The sequence below is a fragment of the Nanorana parkeri genome, unplaced genomic scaffold, assembly GCF_000935625.1.
Source record: "Nanorana parkeri isolate BGI_ZX_2015 unplaced genomic scaffold, ASM93562v1 scaffold174, whole genome shotgun sequence".
Lineage (NCBI taxonomy): Eukaryota > Metazoa > Chordata > Amphibia > Anura > Dicroglossidae > Nanorana > Nanorana parkeri.
Genome location: NW_017306442.1, coordinates 2,377,312 through 2,403,511, shown reverse-complemented (window position 1 = coordinate 2,403,511; position 26,200 = coordinate 2,377,312). Strand labels below are relative to the sequence as shown.

The window sequence follows — 26,200 nt, the reverse complement described above, 5'->3', positions numbered from 1 at the left end:
TTAAGCTAATTTCGATAAAACTTCTGTGAACGTGAAATCAATAATTTTACTGCATACATATGTTCACCCAAATCACTCCACTTTGGTTTATTTTTGAATATACATGCACAGGTACTATTGCCATTTGTGTTTGCTTATTTTTATCATGAACAACACAGCTAAATCATTGAAATTATATGGCCCACAATGGTGGTGCCTAGTCTATATTTACAAGAGGGATTATAGAAAAGGGGATAAACCTTTGGGTGATACATAGTTTCTCATTTCCTTTATATTATAGATGAAGTTAAAAATCTTGAAGAATAACTGTATGCTTCATTCAGCATAATAAAAAATATCGCAACACATTTATCATAACTGTGTTACAAAATAGATCTCTGGAAATATTAGGGTTAAAAAAGAACTCAAACAAGATTTGGTTCAAAGTTTGCAGACCTAATCTTCATGGCAACATATTTTAAAGAATACCACCATCCATGCCATGTGTACCAAACAATCCCATCATCTGTTTTGGATGTGTAAGGTCCTTTGTAGTAAAAACCATTTAGATTAGCAGAGTGACACCTGGTGGAAATATAAAAGAAACATTTAACATAAAGAAAATGATCATTTATGCAGTGTTAAGTCCATCATTTTATGAGAATGTGTTATTGCATCAGAGTGTAAACATTTTCGCTAACAAAATTATCTTAAAATATTTATGATTACTATGCAAAATTAATGAGCAAATTAATTTCAGTAAAATTATTATTTACTTATTTCAGCTCCAGTAAATTTCTTATTTGTTATTTGTCACATTTTTTGCTACACTAAGGGTACGTTCACACCATATGCAGTGCGTTCCGGCCCAATTCTGGCCGGAACGCACTGCTTCGCATTGCAGTCGTCTCACTATTTCGTGGGGCCGGAGGGGGCGTGGCGGGCCATTGCAGTGAATTTGTGACGCCTGCCTGGTACGAAATCACGTGTCCCGCAAAGTAGTACGAGCATGATTTCAGGGGCGGATTCGTGGCTATACCCGCATGCAGACACCGTGGAACAGGAAGTGCCAGCAAGTTTAGAGGAGTCAGCGCTGGATCGGAGACCCGCCGCAGCGCTGGAGGGACAGATGAAAAGGACACGAAAGAAGAAGATTGGAATAAGAAACATCATTTAAGGTAAGTGCTGACATTAACATTGGGGGGAGGGAAAAACATTTTTGACTTTAATGTCACTTTAAGGTACACAGGAATGTAGATATTCTTGGACATATTGGACGTGCAAAAGCAGTCCAACTGAGGTTTGGCCAAAAGCCACTGAAAACACTAAGCGGATGTAGAATATCCAATGGAGTTAATACTTGAATAAGGCTGGCTGAGAAAAAGGGAAAGCAATTAAAGTGACACAAAACTCTGGAGTTAAATCTTTAAAATGCATTCAAGTACCTTAACTATTAACAAAAATGTATCTTATTTGTGTATCACTCGGCTGTAGATCCTCAAATCATCTCTAAATTTGTACCGACACTGTCCTTCCTTCTGAAGGGTGGCTACATTTGTTCGCCATGGTCCCTGTGTGTGTTGTAAATAGCCACCACTTCAAGCGATAAACTATAATTTTAATACAAATTAGCTAACTAAACTTGAGATTGTAGACCACCATGTGTAACATACTTGCCTTTCCTCCGAGCTGGCTCCAGCAGGTGGTGCTGCCTCCCTATCACTCATACATGCATCGTTATACAGCCCCGCCTTCTGTGTCAGTTTAAGCTGTGGGATTCATTTCCCCGGCGTTAGTGCAATGAACATGCTGGCAAACAGCAGTTGTACATGCTCTCCATCCTGAAGCTTGTAACTACTTGTAATTACGATCCATACAGAATATCTAGCTATTTTGTACCACTTTTCGTCCTGAACTGTCGGCAACTCTGTATTCGCTCTCCATCTTGTAGTATGTTGCTGCTTTGTAGCCACACACCTTGCTGACAATATTAGAGACTCCCTGCAGTCACTTCAGCCATAAACCTCTGCTCAGCTTCTGACCACTATCCTGAAGCAACTGTCTTCAGCCCTCAGCACAGCTTCCAACATTGGACTCTGATAATTCCTCTGTGCTCATCCCACTCAGTGTGACTCTAGCTTCAACCATCTCAACCACAAGTATATGTTCCTTACTATTACTTCTGTCTGTCACATGAACTCTTAGGGGTCTATTCACGAAGCAGCTGAAGGATCTAGCCGTAGCTTCGTCCGATCCTTCGGCTAGCTTTGGCCCCAGGACCCCTTTGGTTTAGTAGAACCGAAGGGCTGCTGTACGGGCTATTCCCTGTAGCCAGTACAGCTCCCGAACTTGGTCGAGCGGCTGAGCCGCGCTGAAAGGCGAAGTTAGGCTGTCTGGAGATCAGTGTCCCTGGTTAGCTGGTAACCAGGGACGCTGATCTCTCTGCAAGTGGCCAAGCAGCCTGCTTCTGACAGCTGGGCGAAGCCAGCCGTCATCTTACGGCTGGCTCCGGCCACTTGCAGAGAGATCAGCGTCCCTGGTTAGCAGCTAACCAGGGACACTGATCTCCAGACAGCCTAACTCTCCTGGGCGCTCTGGGAGTCTCCCACTCCCGGCCGCCAAGGAGAGAAACACTGCTTTTTCTTTTTTTTTATTCTGACATGGAGCCGTGTCAGAATAGAAAAAATAAAATAAAACATTTTTTGGCCATAGGAATGAATTGCTAGATTCCTATTGGCTATTTCAATTTGCAATAGCCAATAGCAAACTAGCATTGCACCTGCCCTCTGCTGCAGTTCTCCATCAGGTCCCCACTACTGATTGACAGCAGCAGAGGGCGGGTACAATAGCTAGTTTGCTATTGGCAAAAAAAATGTTCTTTTTTTTATGGCAGCAGAACCACCGGCCAATAGAAAACTGTTGGGCGGAGCTAGCTGTCATTGCTAGCTCCGCACAATCGTTTTCTATTTTTATTTTTCTACTTTTTAAACAATTTTTCTGTTCAGCCGACCCGAAGCCATGCAAAGCCACCTGATGTAGAGCTGATTTCAGCCGATGTACGGCAGAAATCAGTCGTACCAGCCTGAAGTGAATAGCCAAACAGTTTTTGGCTCTCTTCGCTTTAGGTCGGTCATTCACTCGGCTGCCTACAGCAGCTTAGTGAATAGACCTCTTAATGTTGAAAGACATTCCTTAGTTGTATTAGACTCAAGTGAAGAGACTGTGTTTTGAACACATGATCCTGCCTAACACACCTTCATTACGTTACTGGGCCACTGATTGTTAAGACTTTTGCCCTGTTGTGGAAGGAAACCGTATGAAGTAATACAGTTTTATGTCCTATAAGAACTTGTTTATACATTGCAACATATGCCATACATCCGCAGTTGAGATGCAAGTGAGTACCTTATGATAGTTTGAGTGTTACATCATGGGAGCGAGCTTGGAGCAGTGGCTACTTTATAACACACATACAGACCATGGCGAAAAAAGTAGCCCCCCCTTTACCCTCTCTTTTAGATTGTAAGCCCTCAGGGGCAGGGCCTTCCTTACCATCTTGTCTTGAATTGTATTGTAATGTCTTCCTTATATTGTAAAGCGCTGCACAAACTGTTGGCACTATATAAATCCTGTATAATAATAATAAGTAGCCACCCTCAAGAAGGAAGGACAGTATCAGCACCAATTCAGAGATGATTTGAGGATCTACAGCTGAGTGATACACAAATAAGATACATTTTTGTTATTAGTTAAGGTACTTAAATTCATTTTTAAGATTTAACTTATGAGTTTAGAGCCACTTTAAGACAATTGCTACTTAGAAGGAGAGACACCGGGTAGGAATCTGGAGCAGGACAGGTAGCAATACTAAGGAGAGACTGATATCTGGAAAAAAAAAAACATTGGATTTCAACAGGATTGTGGAGGAGAATCAGGCAAACGTCTAAGGAAAAAACAGGTGAAGGAATGCTAAATAGTTAGAGTGGTCAACAAAACAATGTTTTTTAAGGAAAAGGCTGAAGCCTAGGGTATCTAAACATGGACCTCAGGGAAAAGACTGTTGGGCAAAAAAGTATGTTCTAAACTTAGACCAACCAGTGGGGGTAGAAGTAGTAAACCCAAAATCCTTGACTTCAGGGAAAATGAAATATATAATACAGCAGCCCTCTCAATATTAAGCTGAAGGAGAGGCAGAGGAGACCTTCAACATGAACAAGATGGTAGAATATCAAGGGGGATAGAGAGATCCACAAAACCATGTAAATGGGAAGACAAAGTGAGGAATAGTGTAACGTGATAGATGTAGCAGGATCTCAGAACAAAAGGGATGAATAAAAGACCATCCAATTTAGCCCAATAGATGATACTGGGGTGTAATAGTCTAATTATAGAAATGTATGCTAAATCAGTAGAAAAAAGGTGATCTTTCCTTTTAAGGCATTCTCTGGAGGCTTTACTGAGTTTCCTTTTCATTTATTTGAGAAATGTGAAGATAGTTTTACTAACTTTTGAATTAAAGCAGAATATAGACTCAATAACTGCAGAAGAAATTAGGTACTTTTATTTACATTTGGGTGATATTGATGTCTGAAGGCTTGATATCTGAACCTATTACAGTGTTGTGATATTTGTGGCCTAATGAGGGCTACCTAGCACTAGGTGGAGAACAAACAAGAATAATTCACTACAGTCACTACAGTAACTCCAATTGCCATTTTAAAAAGGGGAACTTTTTAGTTAGACAATGTGCCTCTAGGAGACTTATGAGAGAGCTCAATAAAGTTACTCTAAATTGGGAATGGCAAGTTTAGAGTTGTCAGCTGGACATGATAAGGCCATCATAATGTTAAATTACTCATTTAAATGTGGGAAACTCTGTATTTGAAGAATACAGGGAACTTATCTCATCTTTCTTATCCAAATGTTACCTGTTATACCACCATCCTCCTTTATCCTCCTCAGCACAGTTCTCCTCATAGTTATCATTGTCTCGATCCCAAGTGCTGAATTTCATCCCATTATGGTTTGCCCACCATTGCACTTCTGGGTTAAATCCTCCAGTAAGAGAGTCCCCAGCTGTACCTGAATATGATCCACAACTAATCTGGTAACCGCTCTAAAAACAGTGACAAAAATTGTAATAATAAAATGTTTGATGCACAAAACTGATTAAAATTGTATTTGGTTAATTTAATTGATGTTTTTGTTTTACTAATTTCCACTTTATTTTGGAAAATTATGATATTTGTCTGCTGTAAAATTCTGGAACTTTTGAGGAAAAGACTAAAGCATTAGGCAAAATGGTAATGGGGGTCGAAACGGAGACTTCTTCTGGTTGTCTTTGAAGGCAATCATCTTAGACCAAAAGCTTTTGCATATTGACTTTGTGCATGAGAAGGACATTTTAACTCTATAAAGTGTGCTGAGAACAGTAGAGACCCTCTAAGATTCTTTATGGTAGGAAAATATTTGCAGAGTCTTCTGATGCACAGACCTATTTTTTGTCGTTTCTTTCTTCTGTCCACCTCATTTTAGGGGCTGGTGAGAGGACTCAAAGAGCTCTTTATAGCTTATAGTTAAGAAACATAAATTAATCTTTCCATTTTCTTGTTTGGGGGGGTCTGTACAGCTGAAATGTTTATCTGCTTATAAAGCAGGCTACATGCTTCCTCCAATAGCACATTCTACCAGAATTGTTTACTACCCTAATCACATGGCACAAGGAGCAGAACTTGTACAATAGGGTGTCATCATTCAGGTGTTTTCTTTATAATGTTAAGTGCAGCATAATGTCAAGATACGGCCCTACTTTGCAAGGTGTACATCAATGATAATGCATTGTTTTTCAGGGTCCACATCTTTGGTCATAAATTTTGCTTCATGGCCAGGGTTAACCACCTCAGGGGCTGCTGGGTACAGTGGGGTGGAGGGAGAAGTAGCATCCCCAACAGCCACATTGTAGCAGTGCCCCTTCCTACTGTAAACTCCACATCTAGGTCAGCACAGAAGCAGAGATAACAGCCGTCACGCTTAAGAGTCTGCAGGGGGAAGCTGAACTCTGCCTGCTAAAGACTTGGAAGTCCCCTGTCTGCCATTTGCTCCCTTTGCATCGGGTGGACAGCTGGCTGGATTTAGAGGGCCTTTGCCATGCCATGGCTGAGGGCCTGCTGGCTGACAGAAAGAGACCTATACAGCTATAAATGCCCTTACAGCCTGAGACTGCTGGATAGTTTGGTAGCTTTGCCATTGGTGCTATTGGACCTTGTCCCATCACTGTTCATCGTTATTACATGAAACATGTATATGTTTACATGTAAATTTCCCCACTTTTATACTTACCTGTTTCCTTTGCAGCATACTCTACATTCTCAGTCTTTTGGCTTTTCTCTGGACTAACGCTCTATAGGAATGAATAAAAGTGCAGATTGAATGTGATGGACAGGCCAGGAAGATTTTGGCAAGCTAATTTGTGGGCTCTTTGGTGATGACTGGGCTGGATTGGGGACAGGTGAGTATTAGACTAGTGGGGAAAGCTGGAGGAACTACAAAACAAGTATAACTGCACCAAAAGTGGTGTTACATGTTAATGTTTCCAGACCTCTTCGATTACCTTTTCATCACCAACTCTGAAACTTTTATATTCAGCAGTTCGTTTTTGTCCTTCAAAATCCTGGAGGTCAATCCTCAATGTGTAGTCATCTGGTTATAGAAAAATATCATAACAAAATAAATGTTTATTTCATTAAATACTTTCAGAATGCAACAAATGAAAATACAGTTGGATATGTTCTGACAGGCATATACCATATGCGAAAATCAAATATTGTTGTCTGTATGAATAGATTATTTCATTTTTCTTGAAGAACATCATAACTGGAGGGTGTGGCTTTAATGAAATGATTATTTCAGATGGCAAATTCATTTGCAAATGCATGTTATATATAAATTTAAAAACTGTGAAGGGCAATACACTTATTATATGCTGCAGTGAATAGAACAGTTTTCTATCCCCCTACCTCTTTCCTTCAGAAATATTTATTACCAGGTTTAATTATAACATATACACATTTTTGCTGAAATTTTGATTGCTTAATGCAGTTTATTGAGGTGTGCAAAATAGCAGCTTTATATCTCGATGCTAATTTAGAACTTTGATTTCAGATGTTTTTCACTTTGCTGCCCAGTTTATTACACTTTATAGTATTAAGTAAGAGAAGTGGAGAAAACGTTCCTTGAAAACATAATCTGCCTCTTTTTTTAATTGGGCTTTTAATTTAAAAGTGGTATTATTATTATTATTATAATACAGGATTTATACAGCGCCAACAGTTTGCACAGCGCTTTACAATATAAGGAAGACATTACAATCACAATACATTTCAAGACAAGATGGTAACGAGGGCCCTGCCTGTGAGGGCTTACAATCTACAAGATATATCTTAATAAAACTTGTAATTGTTCCTAAAATTAGCTATTTGCCAGTTCAGCATAAGCCCCATCACCAGCTGTATGCTGTCATTGAGGCATTTTACTGGTTCCTGCTTGTGCTTCACTTTATTTAATATAGTGTTTTAATTTGATTTTTTTTCTTAATATTAATGTGGTCTAATTTATAATGTAAACTAGCAGAGGGCTTTCTTGGGTCCTACTAGTTCACCATACAGTGAAATATGTGTTTTATTAAAGAGAATAAAACAAAAACAAAATGGCAGCACCTGAGTGGTGAAACTTATTACTGTTATGTAATTATTTACTAATCAGTAAGTTAATGGGGTCAAATACATGTTCACTTTAAACCGCAGTGACAAAAAAAAATCGTAGAAGGATGGAACAATTTTCTTGGAAGAACATTTTCTAAAATTGAATGTGGTTGTCGTTGGGGAAACTGCATTCATTTCATAATTGAATGTTAAAATCAAACACAATTTTGAAAGACATTTGTCAAATGTTTACTGGCATTATCAAATGTTCAGACAAGATTTTTCATACAAATAGTCGTACAAGATTCTAATCATGTATATCCAGCTTTAGTGGCATCACCAGATCAATGTTCAGAACATAAGTGAGAACTCTAACATCCTCGTGTATCCTTACCATCTAACAAAAAAAACCGCACAAAAAATGACATTGACATTGTTTCAGTTGCTGAAGCAAACGTATTTTGCTCTTTCAAGATCATAATAGTTTAGCACCAGCAATAGTAGTAGTGCACTATTAAGGACGTACAACTTTCTTTATATAAAAAATGTGATTTAAAATAGATTTATATCAGTTCAGATTGGGACTCACGTCATTTATGGGTGGAAGAATAAAAGGTCTGTGACTGGTAATGTAAAGTACCTTGCAATGTCAGGTAGTGCAAGTTATCATTTCCCAGCCAGAATTCTCCTTTTGCTGCAGAAAAATCCCCAAATCCTTGTTTATAGTCAGTCCAGTTCCTAGTGTAGGAGAAAATCATGTGTTTATGTGGATTTATAATATCTGCAATTGTAGTTTAATAGTATCATCCAGACTGAATTGTTTAAGTTGCGGATGGATAGATGAATGGACATGATATTGTACATAGAAACACGCAATAGAATTCTGATCCAAGCTAATGTCTGTCTGCTAATATGGGGCCAGGGAGAATTGTCCCCACTTTAAGGGGAACTATAATGGCGTATGTTCAATTTATACAATGCTTTTGAATGATTATATGTTTAGAAACTGATCTTATATGTCATGTTTTCATTATATGTATAAAATCTACATTATATAAACAAACATTTAATACAGAGTGTTTCCATGACACTGTGTTGGTAGAGCTTTCTGAGATTTCTAATAAGATGGCCCAGCAGTAGCTGCTTACCTGAAGGCTGTCATTGTCTCAGTGATACTCCCTATAAAGCTATATGAACTAGAGGCAGGGAGGATGGTGTGTCCTTCCTTTTGATTCAGTTGTTTGTGTATTCTGAACAGAAATAAATGGTAATGGTAAGAACTCCTTGCCATCATTCCCAACTCTATTCTTGTCCACCTAGGAGTTCTCACCTATCTTTTTGTGCTCCAGCATCTCCAACGGAAATCTCTCTAATATGAAATATTATTCTACAAATCCAACAAAGAGAGTGTAACCCCTCATAATGGGCACAACTAGTCTGCAGACCCAGCAACTACTATACGTTTTGGGTCTGATCCTTTAATGTTTTTTTTTTTATTATTTTCACTCTAGGTGGGTTGAGAAGATTGCTTGGGAAATTGATTTGACAAATATGTTTGGTTTCGTTTTTATTTTTTTTTTTAAATGTAGCTATAAAAAGCTGAAATTTCATAAAAAGATGTACCTATAAAAATTGTGACTTCCATCCGAGCGTCTCTGAAAAACTGTCCAGCCCCCTCCATCGGACATGTCACAGTAAGTATAGAATGATGTATTGCTTTGCAATGGTTTCATCTTGTAAAAGCCACTCTGTTTGTGTCCATCGTTGTAAATGTCACCACAGTCTGCACAAAAAGCAGGAATAAAAAATGAGTGACCAAGGTTACATTAGTCATAACTTAACGACTGACTCCTTGGTGTATTATTGCTGCATTTGTCTGCATTTTCTTACAAGTTCTAATTCTTCTATGTGGAAAGATTAGAAATACAAAAATGCTTTTCTGGGTAAAATGACCATGGGCAACACTACTGCATTGTGGAAAGAGAGTTCTAGAAGCACCTGTCATTTCCTGCTAATGTAAACATTGCTCATTTGCGGAGAATCTACTCTAACAAAAAGTCCTATAGTGAATACCCACAGTGTATAGTGCAAAGGGCAGTAACGTGGCTGGTCGCTTGCCCAGAGACCAGCCTGCAATGACTAGCTTCCATTATAAGAAGAGGCAATTATTTCAGGTAGGAAAATAAGATTGTTAGGGAATGTTTTGGCCCTAAAACTGATTGATTATCTCAGAGCAAGTGGAGTAACTTCTAAAAGTTTTTTTTGCTGTCCCGGACTTTCTTTAACTCTACAGCATTTACTAAAAACTACAGTAAAACATAGAAATTCAAGTAAATCCTCATACATATCTTCAGATAATCACTGAAATAGCTAGAACAATACTAATTGTCTTTTTGGACAATATTTGGGGGTGATGACAGAGTGGCTTTAAACTTCATGTTTTTGTCAACCTTGCTATGTATGTATGCCCTAAGAATAAGTTTTAATTTTTAAATCCAGCTACTGTTATCTTACACAATTTTCATAAAAATAGGAGTCTATTATGGGCTTTCAGAAGCACAATGCCAGTCTAACACTCACAAGTCATTCTAATAATCAGCTGGCACTCCCTATGGCCAACCAAAATACTATGGCTATACAGTTACAGCTAAATAGTTGACTTATATATGTTCAGAAATGAACAAGAACTCTACTTGGCATGCTTTACTAAATAACATAACCACAATCTGAAAAGGACAATGAAGGCCCGTTAACACTATACCTTTTCTTTACACACTTTTTTGTGCATTGAGGTGCTCTGCATTAAGGACCCCTATTCATTTTGAGTGGGCTGAAAGTGTACTTCATTGCACAAAAAAAGGCCTACAACTTTTTTAGCAGCACACCACGGCACAGACAGTTCACATCTGTACATTGTTGTGCGCTATAATGCAGCTGAATTTTTCTGTAGTGCCATTTATTCTGAATAGCAATGCTCATATACCTGTTTTATGACATGCTATGTGTGATGTGGGCACTTTCTATTTATAGGATAGTCATTAATCCAACATTAAAACACATCTCCAAGAATTAAAAAATACAGTGGCCACCCCACCTCCATAGCTGTGAATGGTGGGGTGAGCACAAACACAGAATGGATGTAACTAATAATGATCTTCATGCAGGGTGATGAAGACAACATATCATTTTGGGTGTTTTATTAGAAATTTAGATATTAGCAGTCCTCCCAGCTTCAGATATGCAGACATATTTTAATAGGTTGAATAGGTTGCATCTAATCTAAACAGCTCCACATTTTTAACTAATATAATTTTTTACACTGATTTTACCTTTTAGGGCAAATTAACAGGTTGTTGTTGCTACTGTATACCCCTCTGCTACTAACATTTACCTTTTCTACATTCCTCCTTCCCTGATCACCCTCTGCAATCCAAGTTATAAAAGTATGCAAGCAACAAGTAATTCTGAATTAGAACTTTCCACTTCACTCTTACCTGACATTGGATGGGCAAGGGGATTATCCATGCTCCCCCATTGCTCCCCCATACCTGGAAGAGCCATGTTCTTCCAAAATCTCCAGTAAGCAAACACGATGTTTGTAGCACAGGGAAGGTAAATATTATTGGCAGAGGAGGTGGGCTATAAAAAAAACCCTACTTACGAACGGAGGTCCCAGGCTGTTCCACTAGTTGCAATGCTACTGTGCTCGCGCCGACATTCGTAGTAGTGTACCTCCTGTACATTACACGAAGTTGTTAGACGTGCAGGCGAGGAGTGGCTGCCTCTTCTTCTTGGTCTGGTACTGTACATTACAGGAAATTGTACACACATCTGTCCAAGTTGTATTTAAAGTAGAACTCCATGCAAATTTAGTTTTTTTAATTTTGGTTAGTAAGGTGTGGGGTTAGAGCCACTGAGAGGACAGCAAAACAAATGTTACAGGGGGTTAACCCTTCCCTATGCTATCCAAAACGAAAAAAAATGTTTGTGGGCTGGAGTTACACCTAAAAAAGTGTTCCAACTTACATACAAATTCAATTTAAGAAAAAGCCTACAGTCCCTATTTTGTTCGTAAACCGGGGACTGCCTGTAATATAGTTTTTACTTTTTGCCTGGAGTTCCACTTTGAGAATGCGTAAGGCTAACGTTATATTTTTTCTACAAAACAAAGCAATCAGAATGTACAAACTCCAGCTACCTATAGCCAGATTAGCACAAAAATCAGTTGTCATTGGCTGCTTTAGTTACTGTCTATGGCGCATCGCTCTTTGTCTTTCTAATCATCTTAGTAGAAAAAATATATATATTTGATGTAGAAAAAGAAAGTAGAATGAATATACCCGCATAGCTTCGTAGTTCTCCTAGGTTAAAAACTGACATCTCGTCTCCCCGGTCCATGAACTGCAGCTCCTTTTCTCGTAACAGATGCTGAATTTTAATTTGCTGCAACTTTGTTTGCTGCTCAAGAAGTCTCACTTGGGCCTTCAGTCTTAGCTGCTCTTGTAGACAGACATCCAGAGCCTTACATAACAGAAAAACAAGGGATTTCTTTAAGGAACTAAATAAATAAACTAAATTAGAATACAAACAACAATAATAATAATAGCCATACATTCGCATAAACATAATAAATCCAATACCAATGTTGGATGTACTGCACTGATCAATGTTACCAAATAGATGGCCACTGAGAAAGAAATGTATCTGCATTTTGCAACAAGTAATTTAAAAAAAATTGGATCAGTATGTAAGTATGTAAGAAAGTGTCCCAAGGTTGCAAGGGAGCCCTAGACTTAAACTTTTAAAGAGAAAGTAGCTTTTGGGTTGCGTTTTGTATGGCCACCTTGATGCAGCAGTAGGCTGCTGGTTGTCATAGTTCTGATTTTCATAATGAATTCCCTCCTAGCCAGGCTCACTGTTGTTTAGAGTTATAAGGAGAGATATCTAGCCAAAACTATTCTTATCAGTTTTAGCTAGCAGAGAAAATGGTTAGAACCCCTCCGGGAAGCCTTTTTGTAGGGCTTTCTGAGGCTCCATTCAGGAGATTTTCCCTCACTTCCTGTCCCTGTGACAAATTTGTCATCAGGACAGGACGATAGGGAAAATCTCTCCGACAAGGACACAATGCCATCAAAACACACATTTGAACTGCTGCTAGCTTCTTTACTGTTTTAGCCCCCATTGTAGATTTCTGCCACAGAGACAACCAAGACTGGAAGTAAAAATAAATCTTGCCAACAAGACTAGAGAATAAAGTTCACTGTGGGCACTTCGATATTATCGGTAAATTTAAGACCGATACCGATAATGTAAAAAGTTGTGAATATCAGCCCCCCGATTATCGGTAGATCTGATATTTGGTCGAACCCTAATATGTATGTCCCATGTAGTGAGACATGTGAGGGACCCCGGAGGAAGGGTGAGCTAACACTTCACCTCAGGGGAGCCAAGTCCTTGGCTGGTTGTAGGGAGTAAATGCAAGCTGAGCACCAGTCACTTTAAGGTGTTTTAAAGATTTCATCATGTTGTGCAGATGGAAAGAGGGATAAGAGCTTCAGATACACAGAGCACAGTTTCAACCATACTCCACACCCTGCCCCCAGCTTAAGTGCCTTTAAGCCGAGACTGGCGTCTTTGTAATTCGGCAGTACCTTTGCTGGTGAGTAGAGGGCTCTATCCATTCTCCCAAGTGAGTTAGCAGGTTTCCCGCAAGGCTCCAGCATCAAACAGCTGTCCGAGAACCCTCCAGCAACAAAACTTCTCTGGCACTCCCACATGAGCAAAGCTCCCCATGTACACAAGGCAAGCTCCAGACCCTAGACCCCAAGTTCTTTCTTCCAGACATATGTGGAGCCCAATTAAGAATCAGGCCAAGTAGGACAGCAGAACTAGAACATGCATGGGAAAGACTTAGGTTGGGTTCACACCTGGGCATTCGAAATATGTGCGTCAAACGCGTGTTTACAAGAGCTATCTGGCTGTATCCTGATGGATACGCATAGAAATACGCCCCAAAGAAGCTACTGTAATTTTTGGGCGTAGGGCGTTTTTCAGCGCGTTACGACGCACTGAAATACGCCCAGGTGGGAACCATGCCTATAGGAAATAATGGGATTTCACTTGCTGAGCGTTTTTCAGCGCTTCGATCAGCGCTGAAAAACGCCTAGGTGTGAACCCAGCCTAAAGATCAAAAACTTCAGCCAAGGTTATCCCCAAATATTTATACCCTTCCCCGGCATGCACCACTTGCAACAAAACTCCAAGTGATTGGAGAGAGAAGCATTTACATATTCATAACCTGCCTCTATTCCCCAGTCTATTACTAGAGACACTCCCTCGTAGCACACAGGAGCAGTCAATCTAACCAGCTTTAGGGTAACCAAGCAAAGCCAGCACAATTAATACATTCAGCACTAGCTGGATACAGCCAGGCATCATTAAATTTGATGAGACACTCCCTGGTAGCACGCAGGAGCAGTCATACTTACCAGCTTTAAGGGATATCAAGTGCAGCGAAACTGGGTTGAATGATCCTGGCCATTGGAGTAAGGAGATACCTCTGGATTAAAGGTATACAGCGAAACTGGTTTGAATGATCCTGGCCATTGGACTAAGTAGATACCTCTGGATTAAAGGTGTGCAGCGAAACTGGTTTGAATGATCCTGGCCATTGGACTAAGGAGATACCTCTGGATTAAAGATGTACAGTGTAACTGGATTGAATGATCCTGGCCATAGGAGTAAGGAGATACCTCTGGATTAAAGGTGTGCAGCGAAACTGGTTTGAATTATCCTGGCCATTGGAATAAGGAGATACCTCTGGATTAAAGGTGTGCAGCGAAACTGGTTTGAATGATCCTGGCCATTGGACTAAGGAGATACCTCTGGATTAAAGGTGTGCAGCGAAAGTTGTTTGAATGATCCTGGCTATTGGACTAAGGGGATAACTCTGGATTAAAGGTGAGAATTACGATAAAAGCTGGTTTTGTCATTTCATCTTTTAGACTGCTATTTATTTGTATCTTGTTATATTTTGCTGGAGTTCTGCTTTAAGACTGTGGATCTCTGTTGTCGATTTATAAGTTTGCAGATGTACTTTGGCAAACGCAAAACTGTAGTAGAACTATGCTACTTGGCTAGATATTACAATTTCTTCTGGTCAGATAACAGATCCAGCCATACTAATGGGAACACAAATCCACATCTGGGGAATGTTTACTGGTGAAATATCAAGAGTTTGTTTTGTGGTCATGAGTGAAAAACATTTCTCCCAGGAAATGCTTGCATGCAATAAACTGTCCAAAACCAACAACTTGGAAACAGTAGCGTCTTTTTTGAACCACAAAGTGTCCCAGGGAATCACGCTGTCAATATTAAGTGAACTAGGCTGGATGGGCCTTTTCAGTTTCATATTCAGATACATTTACTCTAATAAATGTAATAAACAATATGAAACAGACATTTGTTTTCTGCAGATCTTTACTTGTACATTTTGTGTTGTCAAATAACAGTATTTCTTGAATAAACTATGAAGGTATAAGCAGTTAGAAACAGCACAATACAAAAACAATACCTGCATGATAAAAGCCTATGATATTGGTTATGTATACAATTCATGTATAGTGTCAATGTTTGCCACAAAACATAAAAAAAATTAACAAATAAAGAGAAGTATAAAACAACTTGTGTGCGGTCCTTTGTTGCAAATCATATATCATGTCAATGTCAGTAAGTGAAATATTCCAATATACTTTGATTGTATGTATGATGTGTTAGAACCCCTGCCCCAATATTGCAGAAAGTAGAGTATTCCAAATTCAGTAAATTTCACAGGGCCACCTTTATGCTACTAGGTGATTGTCCCTGAATGCAGACAAAGTATTCAGAAGGAGCATTGGCTAAATAGTTGATTTGTGGGCCTAACTAGGGGTGACTTTTTAGAGCCCCATACCTTGATGTATGTGGAGTCATCGTGGAGGATGTTTTTCTCCACTAAATAATCATATCTCTGGAAAGGCTTATGGACTGACAAACTGCATAGAAGGAAATTGTTACATATTGTGAACTTTCATGAATATCTGTGATTACCACCTTGGCCGCTAATTTTTTTTTTAAATATTGTTTTGAAGAATAGCATTAAAGGAAATCTATGAGGTGAGTGATTTCCACTGTTCCTCGTAGTTAGAGCTGACCTGAGACAAAGAAGCTGCCACAGGTCGGCTCTATCAATCAGGAAGTGAGCCGAAACATGCACCAATCTGCTCACTTCACGATCATCTCCCTGCAGTGAGCAGTGACTGTCAGTCACAGCTCCCCAAGGATTCCCTCCTCCCCTCTCCGATCTTCCAGCGCTCAGTAGAGGAACTAACGGGGGAGGGGGCAGGCAAAGCTGGCTCTATCTCTAGATAGGCAGAGCCAGCTGTCACTCACGCAGCTGGATGGATCTCGACAGTATTGTCGGGGTCCGTCCCGGCTGCAGCGCTCTCTGTATATCACGGGCAATAGTCCGCTATATACTTAGCTTTGGGTCACGGGAGGAGGTTAGTATATGTCCTCCCGTGACCCTAAAGAGAACTATGGGGAAAAAACACTTACCCAATAGTTCTCTTTTAAGGTTTCAGACATCCATTTTAGTAAACCATAGTGACTACAATTAGATTTGTGATTCTGGTGGGCCCACCTCTCCTTCTGGTGCCCCTGTATTTGATATTTTGAGGGTTCTGGGTCACACCTGTAGCGCTTCCAAACAAGAAATATATGCAGCTGGTTAGTGGTAGTTTTAGACAAAGCTTCCTAAAGTTTTTACTTTGTGACAGGTTAACCTTTTAACAGATTATGCATTATAAGAGAGATGTCTAACACATTTTCCAACCACATTACTTATAATATAGTTCATAATGCAAAAGTTTCAGCGTCTTGAAATCTAGCTTACCTTTGTAGACAGTCCAAGGAAGGCAAGGATGCACACAAAATAGTGGGACAAATAATAGCCTTCCATTGTAAGAAGCTAGAGAAATAACATGACAATGTTAATACATTAAAAAACAACCTTACTATGAGGCATTTTTACATTCTAATTTTTAAACTGTATCTAAAGCCAAAACGTTTTTTCATTTAGGAAAGGTCATAGAATGGTTAAGGTTCAGGCATTTTTGTAATGTTTTTCCCATCTGTGGAATTTCTCCAAAGTGAGGGAATACCAGCTCTATTTACATCTGTTTCAGTTCTAGTAACTAACATTTTTTGATTTTCCCTTACTTTCAGTCGCAGTGACAATGGTCCCCAGGACAAATAGAGGAAATCTCCCTATCAGGAACATTTATAGGGGGTCTAACTCTACCCAAAACTAGAAGAAAAACTGCAGTTTGCCTTCAAATAAGCTTTATAAGTTAATTAATTTGGTGCATGTAAACCCCATCAATTCATTTATCTTATGTGTTCTCTTTTTGTCTGTTCAATATTCATTGAAATGTATTTTGTTATATCTGTTTAATATGTGCAAAAATACTCGTTATTCTTGCCAGAAATCACAGGTAGTAACTCGGCCTGATTGGCCGGGGAGCCAGCTCCATGCTCCCTGCTGACGAGGGAGCATGGAGTCAGCTTCCCAGCCAATCAGGAAGCTGGGCAGTGTGTAATGGCTCGCCGTCCAGCTTCCTGGTGCCAGAAGTTCTCGTACTCGCCCAAATACTCGGTATTGGTGACAATAGTAGTGAGGTAGCATAGAGCCATGAGTAATTACACGCCACCAGGCATCCCTATTGGGACTCCCAGTATCGGTATAGGCGAGTACCATAAAAATATATATATTGGTACTCTATACCGGAAAAAACAGTATTGGTGTATCCCTAGTAAAAAGTAAAGGGAAAAACCCCTGTAACATGTAACCACTATGTCTAAGAACAGCTACAGAATAGCAAATGTTGTTTTTTAAATTAATTCTTTATTTAAACAAAGTTTACAACATACAATAAAAAAAGAGGATATGAAACATAGAAGAAGAGACAATACAAGAACAGCAATGGAACAAGCTCAGACAATTGGATTTAGCATACAATCTGAACTAGTAGTTATAAGCCACAACGGTCAATTGAAAAGGACATATTCTGACACCTTAAAAATGATTCCCATACTGGGAGGTAGCTGAAAGTGGGATATGAAATACATTGCAGAATCTTAAAGCCAAGTGTGCATTCAACTGAAGAAAAAGATGAGCAACAAATGAAGAACTAGAAAAAGACCAGGAGGGAGGAAGACCAAACAAAATTGGGGGGGCAAGAGTGAGGGGAGGAACAATGGTGGGCTATCCGGTACAGCCTCCTAGAGGCACAGCAAATGAGGTCATATACTCTCAGAAGAGTTTCAAACTCTGGAGAATAAATGAAATCCAGCCAGTAGGGACAGGTCTTCTTGAACTTTTCCTATCTATGATGTAGGGCAGCAGTAAGTTCCTCCATGGTACGAACATCTTCAACCTTCCGCAACCAGAGGTGGAGCGGGGGAGGATCCAGGCGCTTCCAATATAATGGGATACAGGCTCTAGCTGCATTGACAAGGTGTAATAAGAGAGATAATTATATCTAGTCTTGGAGAGCGGAGCTAAATGTAAGAGCACTGCTGCAACAAATGTTTGTTTAGATATGCGTTAAAGAAAATCTTCCTTTGCCAACATCTATAGGCACGTAGATATTCGCCTACTGGGCTCTACCATCTTGCCTTTCACAGAGCAAATAGAATGATAAGCCAGGCTGTCATTCAGAGTCAGCACATCAAACAGCACTGTAAACAAAGGGGCAGGGGATGCTGGCTGACATCATTACCCACAGGGCCATCCCTATAATGAGGCAGTCTGTGGCAGTAGCCGCCTCAGGCGGCATCTCATTGGGTCTGACCAGAGTGTTCCAGGTTGCTAAGAGCTCTTACCAACCTGTGACGCTGTGACTGGCATCCCACCCAGCGCCACTGACATCACTGGTTGCCAGGAGCTGAGTGGGATGCTACGGCTGGGGTCCCTCCCAGCTTCTGGCAACTAGCGATGTCAGTGAGCTGGGTGGGATGCTGAACAGAGTGGAAGCCAGGTACTGAGCATTCTAATTTACCAACCGCCCGCCCCATGCAAGGTATACCATGAGCGCTCCCCTCCCCAGCAGGGGGCATGTGAGACCTCTACAGAGAGACCACTGCTTCCCACATGGAGAGTAAGGGTCCATCTGTGCAGAGTAATGTCAGGAGCAGGCTTTTCTAGTCAGACTGTGGCTGATTTAAAAGAAAACAAACTGTTTTGAACACCTTTTGCTTTGGTGCATCTGGAATGTATTAAAAAGCTGATTTAAAACTATAGCTAGAAATATTCAATCTTTCTCTCCTTTTATAGGAATACAGTGAAAACATGTGGCATTAATAAAAACATTTATTTACTATACTAGAAATGAGAAGACATGCAAAGCAGAGTATGCCATAAACTCTGACGATGTCTAGGGTACATCTGTTCCAGCAGTCCACATTAAAGTACATATAATAGATAATAGATACTCAGGAGCCCAGATAGGTGGAGTGTTTACACAACTGCCTAGCAGTGATGATTTGTAAAGTATCCCTTAAGTTTGCTATGTAGTTTAGCCCTAACATTTCATCTGTAGTTGAACCCTGAATCACCCAGCTGCATGGAGAACCTGGATATAAAAGATCTGTTCTTTTCTATCATTTGTATCCTACAATAAAGTGCAAGCTTGAAACTGTATTGTTGAGAAAAGCAACACAATGCCTTTTATTCACTATTAATTCTGTGAAAATATGTATCAGATCATATTATAAAAATTAGGGATGTCCCGATACCACTTTCTCAAAACCAAGTACTTCCCCTCATGTACTTGCCGATACCAATTACCGATTCTTTTTCTGAACTTTAATTTACGACTGTTTTAGTACAATAAAACATTTAACCTATTCATGTTTTGAACCGCGATCGTGTGGGACCGCCCAGGCGGTATTGCGGCGGGAAACCATGCGATCTGATTGGCGCGAATGGAGTGCCATTAGAAAATAATGGCACTGCCAACGCGATCAGCGGTGGTGTGCGATTCCGTGACCGCCCAACCATCCGCTCGGTTTCGTGCACGATGACCAGGCGGTCATGGATTGCACACCACCGCCGATCGCGCTGGCAGTCCCATTATTTTCTAATGGCACCCAAGTCGTGCCAGGCAGATTGCGTGGTTTCCCGCCGCAATACCGCCCTGCCCGATCGGTTGCACACAATCGCGGTTGAAAACACTGCGCGTTTATGCGCATGCAGATGATGGAGGCAGCGGGGCTGGTTTTCATGTTTTTCAATTATTATTTACTTTGTAAAAAATTTAAATTTCCATTTATTTTAACTCTTTATTGACCCTGTCACCTCCAACATAGGAGTTTTAGCACAGCACTGTGCTAGAACTCCTGCAACAAGAAGGAGCAGTGGCCGGGTCTTGTGGTGCAATACAACTCAATAGGACAGCCAAGAGGCAAAATAAATACAAGCTGGGATGGGGAACCAGCCCATTGAGTGAAAGCTGCATTCACTTCAAATTAACTAAGGTACCAGATAGATTAAAGAAAACAAAAAAACTTTTTGCAATGAACCTAATTAGATATGTGCACAGGCCAATGTAAAAATAATGCTTTTAGTAAACGTCTCTATGTCAATAATTTGGAGAGCATTTGAATGTTTTAAAGTCTTTTAATTAGTGCAATTGGTTTTCTTTAGGAGATGCCACAAAGGCTTGATGTGCCCTATGAGACATGGGTTGTTATGCTGTTCTGATGCCCAAAAACTTCAGCACAGGCACACCTGGAGCCAATTTCCAGGGTGTGGATCTCTAGGCACATATGCTTTCTATTTAAGTTAATGTTGCAATGGTCGAGTTTCAGACGTCATCTTGGGACCACAGCTTGTTTCTCCTATTTCATATCTTTCCAGTTCACAAACTTCATCCCTATGTAGAACATTAATTGCAGAGTTTTCCATGAAAGTAGAAATGTTCTTACTTTATACAACGGCTGAAACAATTTAATCATATGCAATTTCATTATACTGTTTATTCAAAATCAGAAATTTAGTAAATTGGTGAGCTATATACAATATCACTTTCCATCCAGTTGGCTGCTGTAGCGGAATATCTCTCCTAAACATACTTCAAACTATAGAAGCTGGCAACAAAATCTCTTCTCTTTCCCAAAAAATCCCACCATTTTTATCATGATGTTGCTGGCGCAAGTAAAGTGCTGCTTACCACAATTTATATAGGTGGTAAGTGTGACAACTGCCATTCCTACCTTCTATTCCTACCTATGCAAAATAAATGCAGCAAAAGGAATCATAATGGTATATTATTATGTTTTTCCTCTTTTAACTATAAAATGTTTTAGTTGAGATGGGTAGTTTTGCATTCAATCTGAGGAACATTTAATCTAGGTGTGGGCAATCAATTTTCTCAAGGGACCACATGAGAAAGTGGGACTGTTTTGGAGGGCTGAACCTTTTTGTGGAGGCGGGAGCCAGGAGGGGGACTAGACGTCAGGAGAGGACGGAAGAATATACACTTCCATCCTCCTGTACTGCTGGGGGTGGGGAATACATTTTACATCACTGGTTGCTAGGACCGCAGGTGGTCCTAGAAACCAATTACTGCAGAGGAGGTAGACACCTGACGTCCTTGGATGTTAGGAGGTCAGTGGTCTTAGCAACCAATGACTGAATAGGAGGGGGGACTGTTCTGGTCTATGGCTGGCAGTGGATCCCCCCAGCTCCAGGTGTGCACGTTAGGCCTAGTAGTTCCTATTGGTAGAAATATGTATTTTTGTGTGCCTGGAGGACCCACATACATGTATATGTGAGTGGTTTAGTGTGCCTGTGGTTGGAGACGACAGTAGATAAACCAGTTTCTTACTGGAGACCTTTGGTGTGAATCATCAAGATAGAAGGCATATACATTTATATAAACTACCTTGAGGGCAACCAAGGCCAGTCCACCATTTGACTGAAATAAGCTTTTTTGGCATTTAGGAAAGCTTTTCTTTGTGCCTAGATAATTAGCGTGGTGGAATCTGTGTCCAAACAACCAATGACCTATGCCACAAATATTATATATACAGTATCTCACAGAAGTGAGTACACCCCTCACATTTTAAAAAATATTTTATTATATCATTTTATGTGACGACACAGAAGAAATGACACTTTGCTACAATGTAAAGTAGTGACTGTACAGCTTGTATATCAGTGTACATTTGCTGTCCCCTCAAAAAAACTCAACACACAGTCATTAATGTCTAAACCACTGGCAACAAAAGTGAGTACACCCCTAAGTGAAAATGTCCAAATTGGGCCCAATTAGCCATTTTCCCTCCCCGGTGTCATGTGACTCGTTAGTGTTACAAGGTCTCAGGTGTGAATGGGGAGCAGGTGTGTTAAATCTGGTGTTATCACTCTCACTCTCTCATACTGGTCACTGAAAGTTCAACATGACACCTCGTGGCAAAGAACTCTCTGAGGATCTGAAAAAAAGAATGGTTGCTCTACATGAAGATGGCCTAGGCTATAAGAAGATTGCTAAGACCCTGAAACTGAGCTGCAGCACGGTGGCCAAGACCACACAGCGGTTTAACAGGACATGTTCCACTCAGAACAGGCCTCGCCATGGTCGACCAAAGAAGTTGAGTGCACATACTCAGCGTCATATCCAGAGGTTGTCTTTGGGAAATAGAAGTATGAGTGCTTTCAGCATTGCTGCAGAGGTTGAAGGGGTGGGAGGGGTCAGCCTGTCAGTGCTCAGACCATACGCCGCACACTGCATAAAATTGGTCTGCATGGCTGTCGTCCCAGAAGGAAGCCTCTTCTAAAGATGATGCACAAGAAAGCTTGCAAACAGTTTGCTGAAGACAAGCAGACCAAGATAAACTTATTTGGTTCAGATGGTGTCAAGCATATGTGGCGGCAACCAGGTGAGGAGTACAAAGACAATTGTGTCTTGCCTACAGTCAAGCATGGTGGTGGGAGTGTCATGGTCTGGGGCTGCCGGCACTGTGGAGCTACAGTTCATTAAGGGAAACATGAATGCCAACATGTGCTGTGACATACTGAAGCAGAGCATGATCCCATCCCTTCGGATACGGTCCCTGAGGAAATCGTCCAATCGCCTCTTGAACGATTCCACACTCTCTGCCGAAATCACAGCATGTGTCAGCGAGTTCCAAACCTTGACCGATCTAACCGAGAAGAAACCCCTTTGCCCCTTGTGCTGAAATTTTTTCTCCACCAATTTTAGGTGGTGGCCTCTCGTCCTTGTTAGTTTGCTGCTAATGTTGCTATCCCCGGTAAACATTTTGTACATGAAAATCATGTCCCCCCCTTAATCTCCTTACTTCCAATGAGAACATGTTTAATTTTAGTAGCCTGTTCTCATAGCTCAGGTCCTCCATCCCCTTTATGAGTTTGGTCGCCCTCTTCTGGACTCTTTCCAGTTCAAGGACATCTTTTCTTAGTACTGGTGACCAGAACTGGACCGCATACTCCAGATGAGGCCGAACCAGTGATCTATAAAGTGGCACAATAATGGACTTGTCCCTGCAAAACATTCCCTTCTTAATACAGGACAGGACCCTACTTGCTTTGTTTACCGCAGCCTGACACTGCAAGCTATTATTCAGCCTTTGGTCTACAATGACCCCCAAATCTTTTTCCCTTTCGGACTTCCCAGTGGAGTTCCCATCAGTGTGTAATCCGCTTTCTTATTTTTAACCCCAAAGTATACAACTCTACATTTATCCACATTAAACCTCATCTGCCATGTGGTTGCCCACTCCTCTATTTTATCCAGATCCCCCTGCAATGTTATAGTGTCTAATTCAGTGTCTATTACCCTCCCGATTTTGGTATCATCAACAAACCACTGAAACATGGCTGTTTAACCCCTCCCCAATATCGTTAATGAATAGGTTAAACAGCATGGGGCCCAGCACAGAACCCTGCGGCACGCCGCTCATAACCCTAGCCCTAACCCTAGCCCAATCCGAGAAGGTGCCATGCATCGATACATTCCGTACACGTTCCTGTAGCCAGTTTTCTATCCTTGTACACACTATTTCATCTCTGCCCATCGATCTCAGCTTGTGCAGTAAACGTTTATGTGGTACCGTGTCAAATGATTTAGAAAAGTCCAAATATACCACATCCACTGGAATCCCTCCATCCAGATCTCTACTTACCCTTCGTAAAAAGTTAGCAGGTTAGTCTGACAGGAACGGTCTTTCCTAAATCCATGCTGGTTGTCATTTACTATGCCATTATCGTGAACAGATTCTACTAAGTGGTCCTTTATCATACCCTCTAACATCTTGCACACTACCGATGTAAAGCTAACCGGTCTGTAGTTCCCCGGATGGCATCTGGACCCTTTTTTGAATATTGGAATTATCGTAGCCCTCCGCCAGTCACTTGGTACTCTGTCAGTCATTAAGGAGTCTTTAAAAATGATGTATAATGGTCCCGTTATAACCTGGCTTAGTTCTTTAAGTACCTCGGGGTGTAGATTATTATTTGCATTAAGTAGTTTGAGTCTGTGTTGTATCTCGGTTTCTGTCAACCACTGTAGAATATTTTGAGATGAACTATGTGCGTTCCTATGCATAATAGCCCGGTCTTTTTCCTTAGTGTAAACTGATGAGAAAAAGGTATTCAGCGCCTCGGCCCTCTCCCTGTCGTTTGTGACTAACTCCCTGTTATCATCCATTATTGGGCCTATCTGCTCCTTCCTTACTCTTTTACTGTTTATGTACTGGTAAAACTTTTTGGGGTTATTTTTACTAACTGTGGCTATATGTTTTTCACACTCTATTTTAGCTGCCCAAATTACTTTTTTTACATCTTTTGTTACATTCTTTGTAATTATCGAACGCCAATGCCGTCCCCTCCATCTTATATTTTCTAAATGCCACTCTCTTGTCCTTGATGTGTTGCTTTACCCATCTATTTAACCATACCAGCTTAGTTTTTGACCTTTTTATTTTGTTCCCCAATGTTATACACTTGGCAATAGTCTTTTGTAATGTGTTCTTACAACATTCCCACTTCTGTTCAGTGCTCAGTTTCTGAAATAAGCTTTTCCATTTGATTTAACACATGAGCTGGCGCAGCTTATCAAAGTTAGCCTCCCTGAAGTTTTTTTTAGGATCGAGTACAAGCACCGTGCCGATATTTTTTCCGGTACTCACCGATACCGAATACCGATACTGGAAGTCCCATTAAGGAACCCGGGTGGCTGCCCGGTTTCCTGATTAGCCGGGAAGGCGGCTCCATGCTTCCTTGTCATCAGATGACGAGGAAGCATGGAGCCGACTTCCTGATTGGCCAGCTTTCCGACCAATCAGGAATCCGGGGGGCCAGCTCCATGCTCCCTGGTAATGAGGGAGCATTGAGCCGGCTTCTTGGAATTAGGAAGCCGGGCAGCGTGTAATGACTTGCAACCCGGCTTTCCAAATACTAGTATAGGTATCAGTGTATCCCTAACTAAAAGGGATATGTTCGTAGGAAAAATATCTTTTGCAGTTTCTATTGTTTTCCGATACCCCAGACCCCATCAGTTTGATCTTGGTAATAGATATTATCTTGTATCATCCTTTGTACTGATTAATCACTCTATATACACACATTTAGTAGGCAAAATGTTATTTTGGATGGCATCCTGCAGAGTTTATAAGAGTCTACACAGATCTGACTGTCCATGGGGAAGCTTTCACAACAGTTACATTGTTTTTCTTGTAAGTATGGAAAATAACATATTTTTTGTAAAATAATTAAACCTTTAAAAATAATATGAAAATACTATTCTTAAATAATAAGAAATAAAGTAAAAAACATAGAAAATGAGAGCTCCCATTAATCTTTAGTCTGCGTTACTGTAACTACAAGGCATGTAGAGCGGAATTTATCAAAACTGTAGCAGACAAAACATGGACCAGTTGCCCATGGCAACCAATCAGCTTCCCTCTTCAGTTTGTTCAGTTAAGCTTTGAAACTGAAAGAAGCTGATTGGTTGCCATGCACAACTGCTCCAGATTTTGCCTGCTCCAGTTTTGATACATTTCCCTCGTAGTTCCTTACAAGCTTACAAATTTCCCTTGTAGTTCCTTGCCAGTAATTATGGTACCTACAGCATCACACATGTTTATATTTTGAACAGCTAACTTTACAATTTACTGTTATTTTGACAATACCTTTCCAGAGTAATACCCCATGTTAAAAGTAAAACATTATATATGTCAAGTCCCTAGATTTTTGTTTTGACCCCAGTAACAATTGTTGGTGACCCACAAGCATATTATGGCAATTATACGCTGTAGTACTGTGGTTGGAGAAATAAAATAGCCTTACCCTCCTGTCAGAATGTTGTACTTTCTTTGCGGTGTTGTGTCTCACTGCCTTTTCCAAACTTCTGCTGTCTATGCTGCTCTGTTGAGCAATGCAGTAAAACAGATCTGCTGTG

The 26,200-nt window shown here is 40.5% G+C and overlaps 1 protein-coding gene across 1 annotated transcript; it reads right to left on the bottom strand.

Moving 5' to 3' along the window:
- Positions 1 to 339: 339 nt before the first annotated feature.
- Positions 340 to 26,200, bottom strand: FGL1 (fibrinogen like 1). The gene is made up of 8 exons (XM_018554817.1): positions 26,089 to 26,200; positions 16,612 to 16,686; positions 12,020 to 12,200; positions 9,303 to 9,462; positions 8,320 to 8,417; positions 6,590 to 6,678; positions 4,908 to 5,095; positions 340 to 564 (listed from the first exon to the last, which is right to left on the bottom strand). The coding sequence occupies exons 2-8, from the start codon at positions 16,675 to 16,677 to the stop codon at positions 405 to 407; spliced, it is 942 nt and encodes a 313-aa protein (XP_018410319.1). The 5' UTR covers positions 16,678 to 16,686; positions 26,089 to 26,200; the 3' UTR covers positions 340 to 404.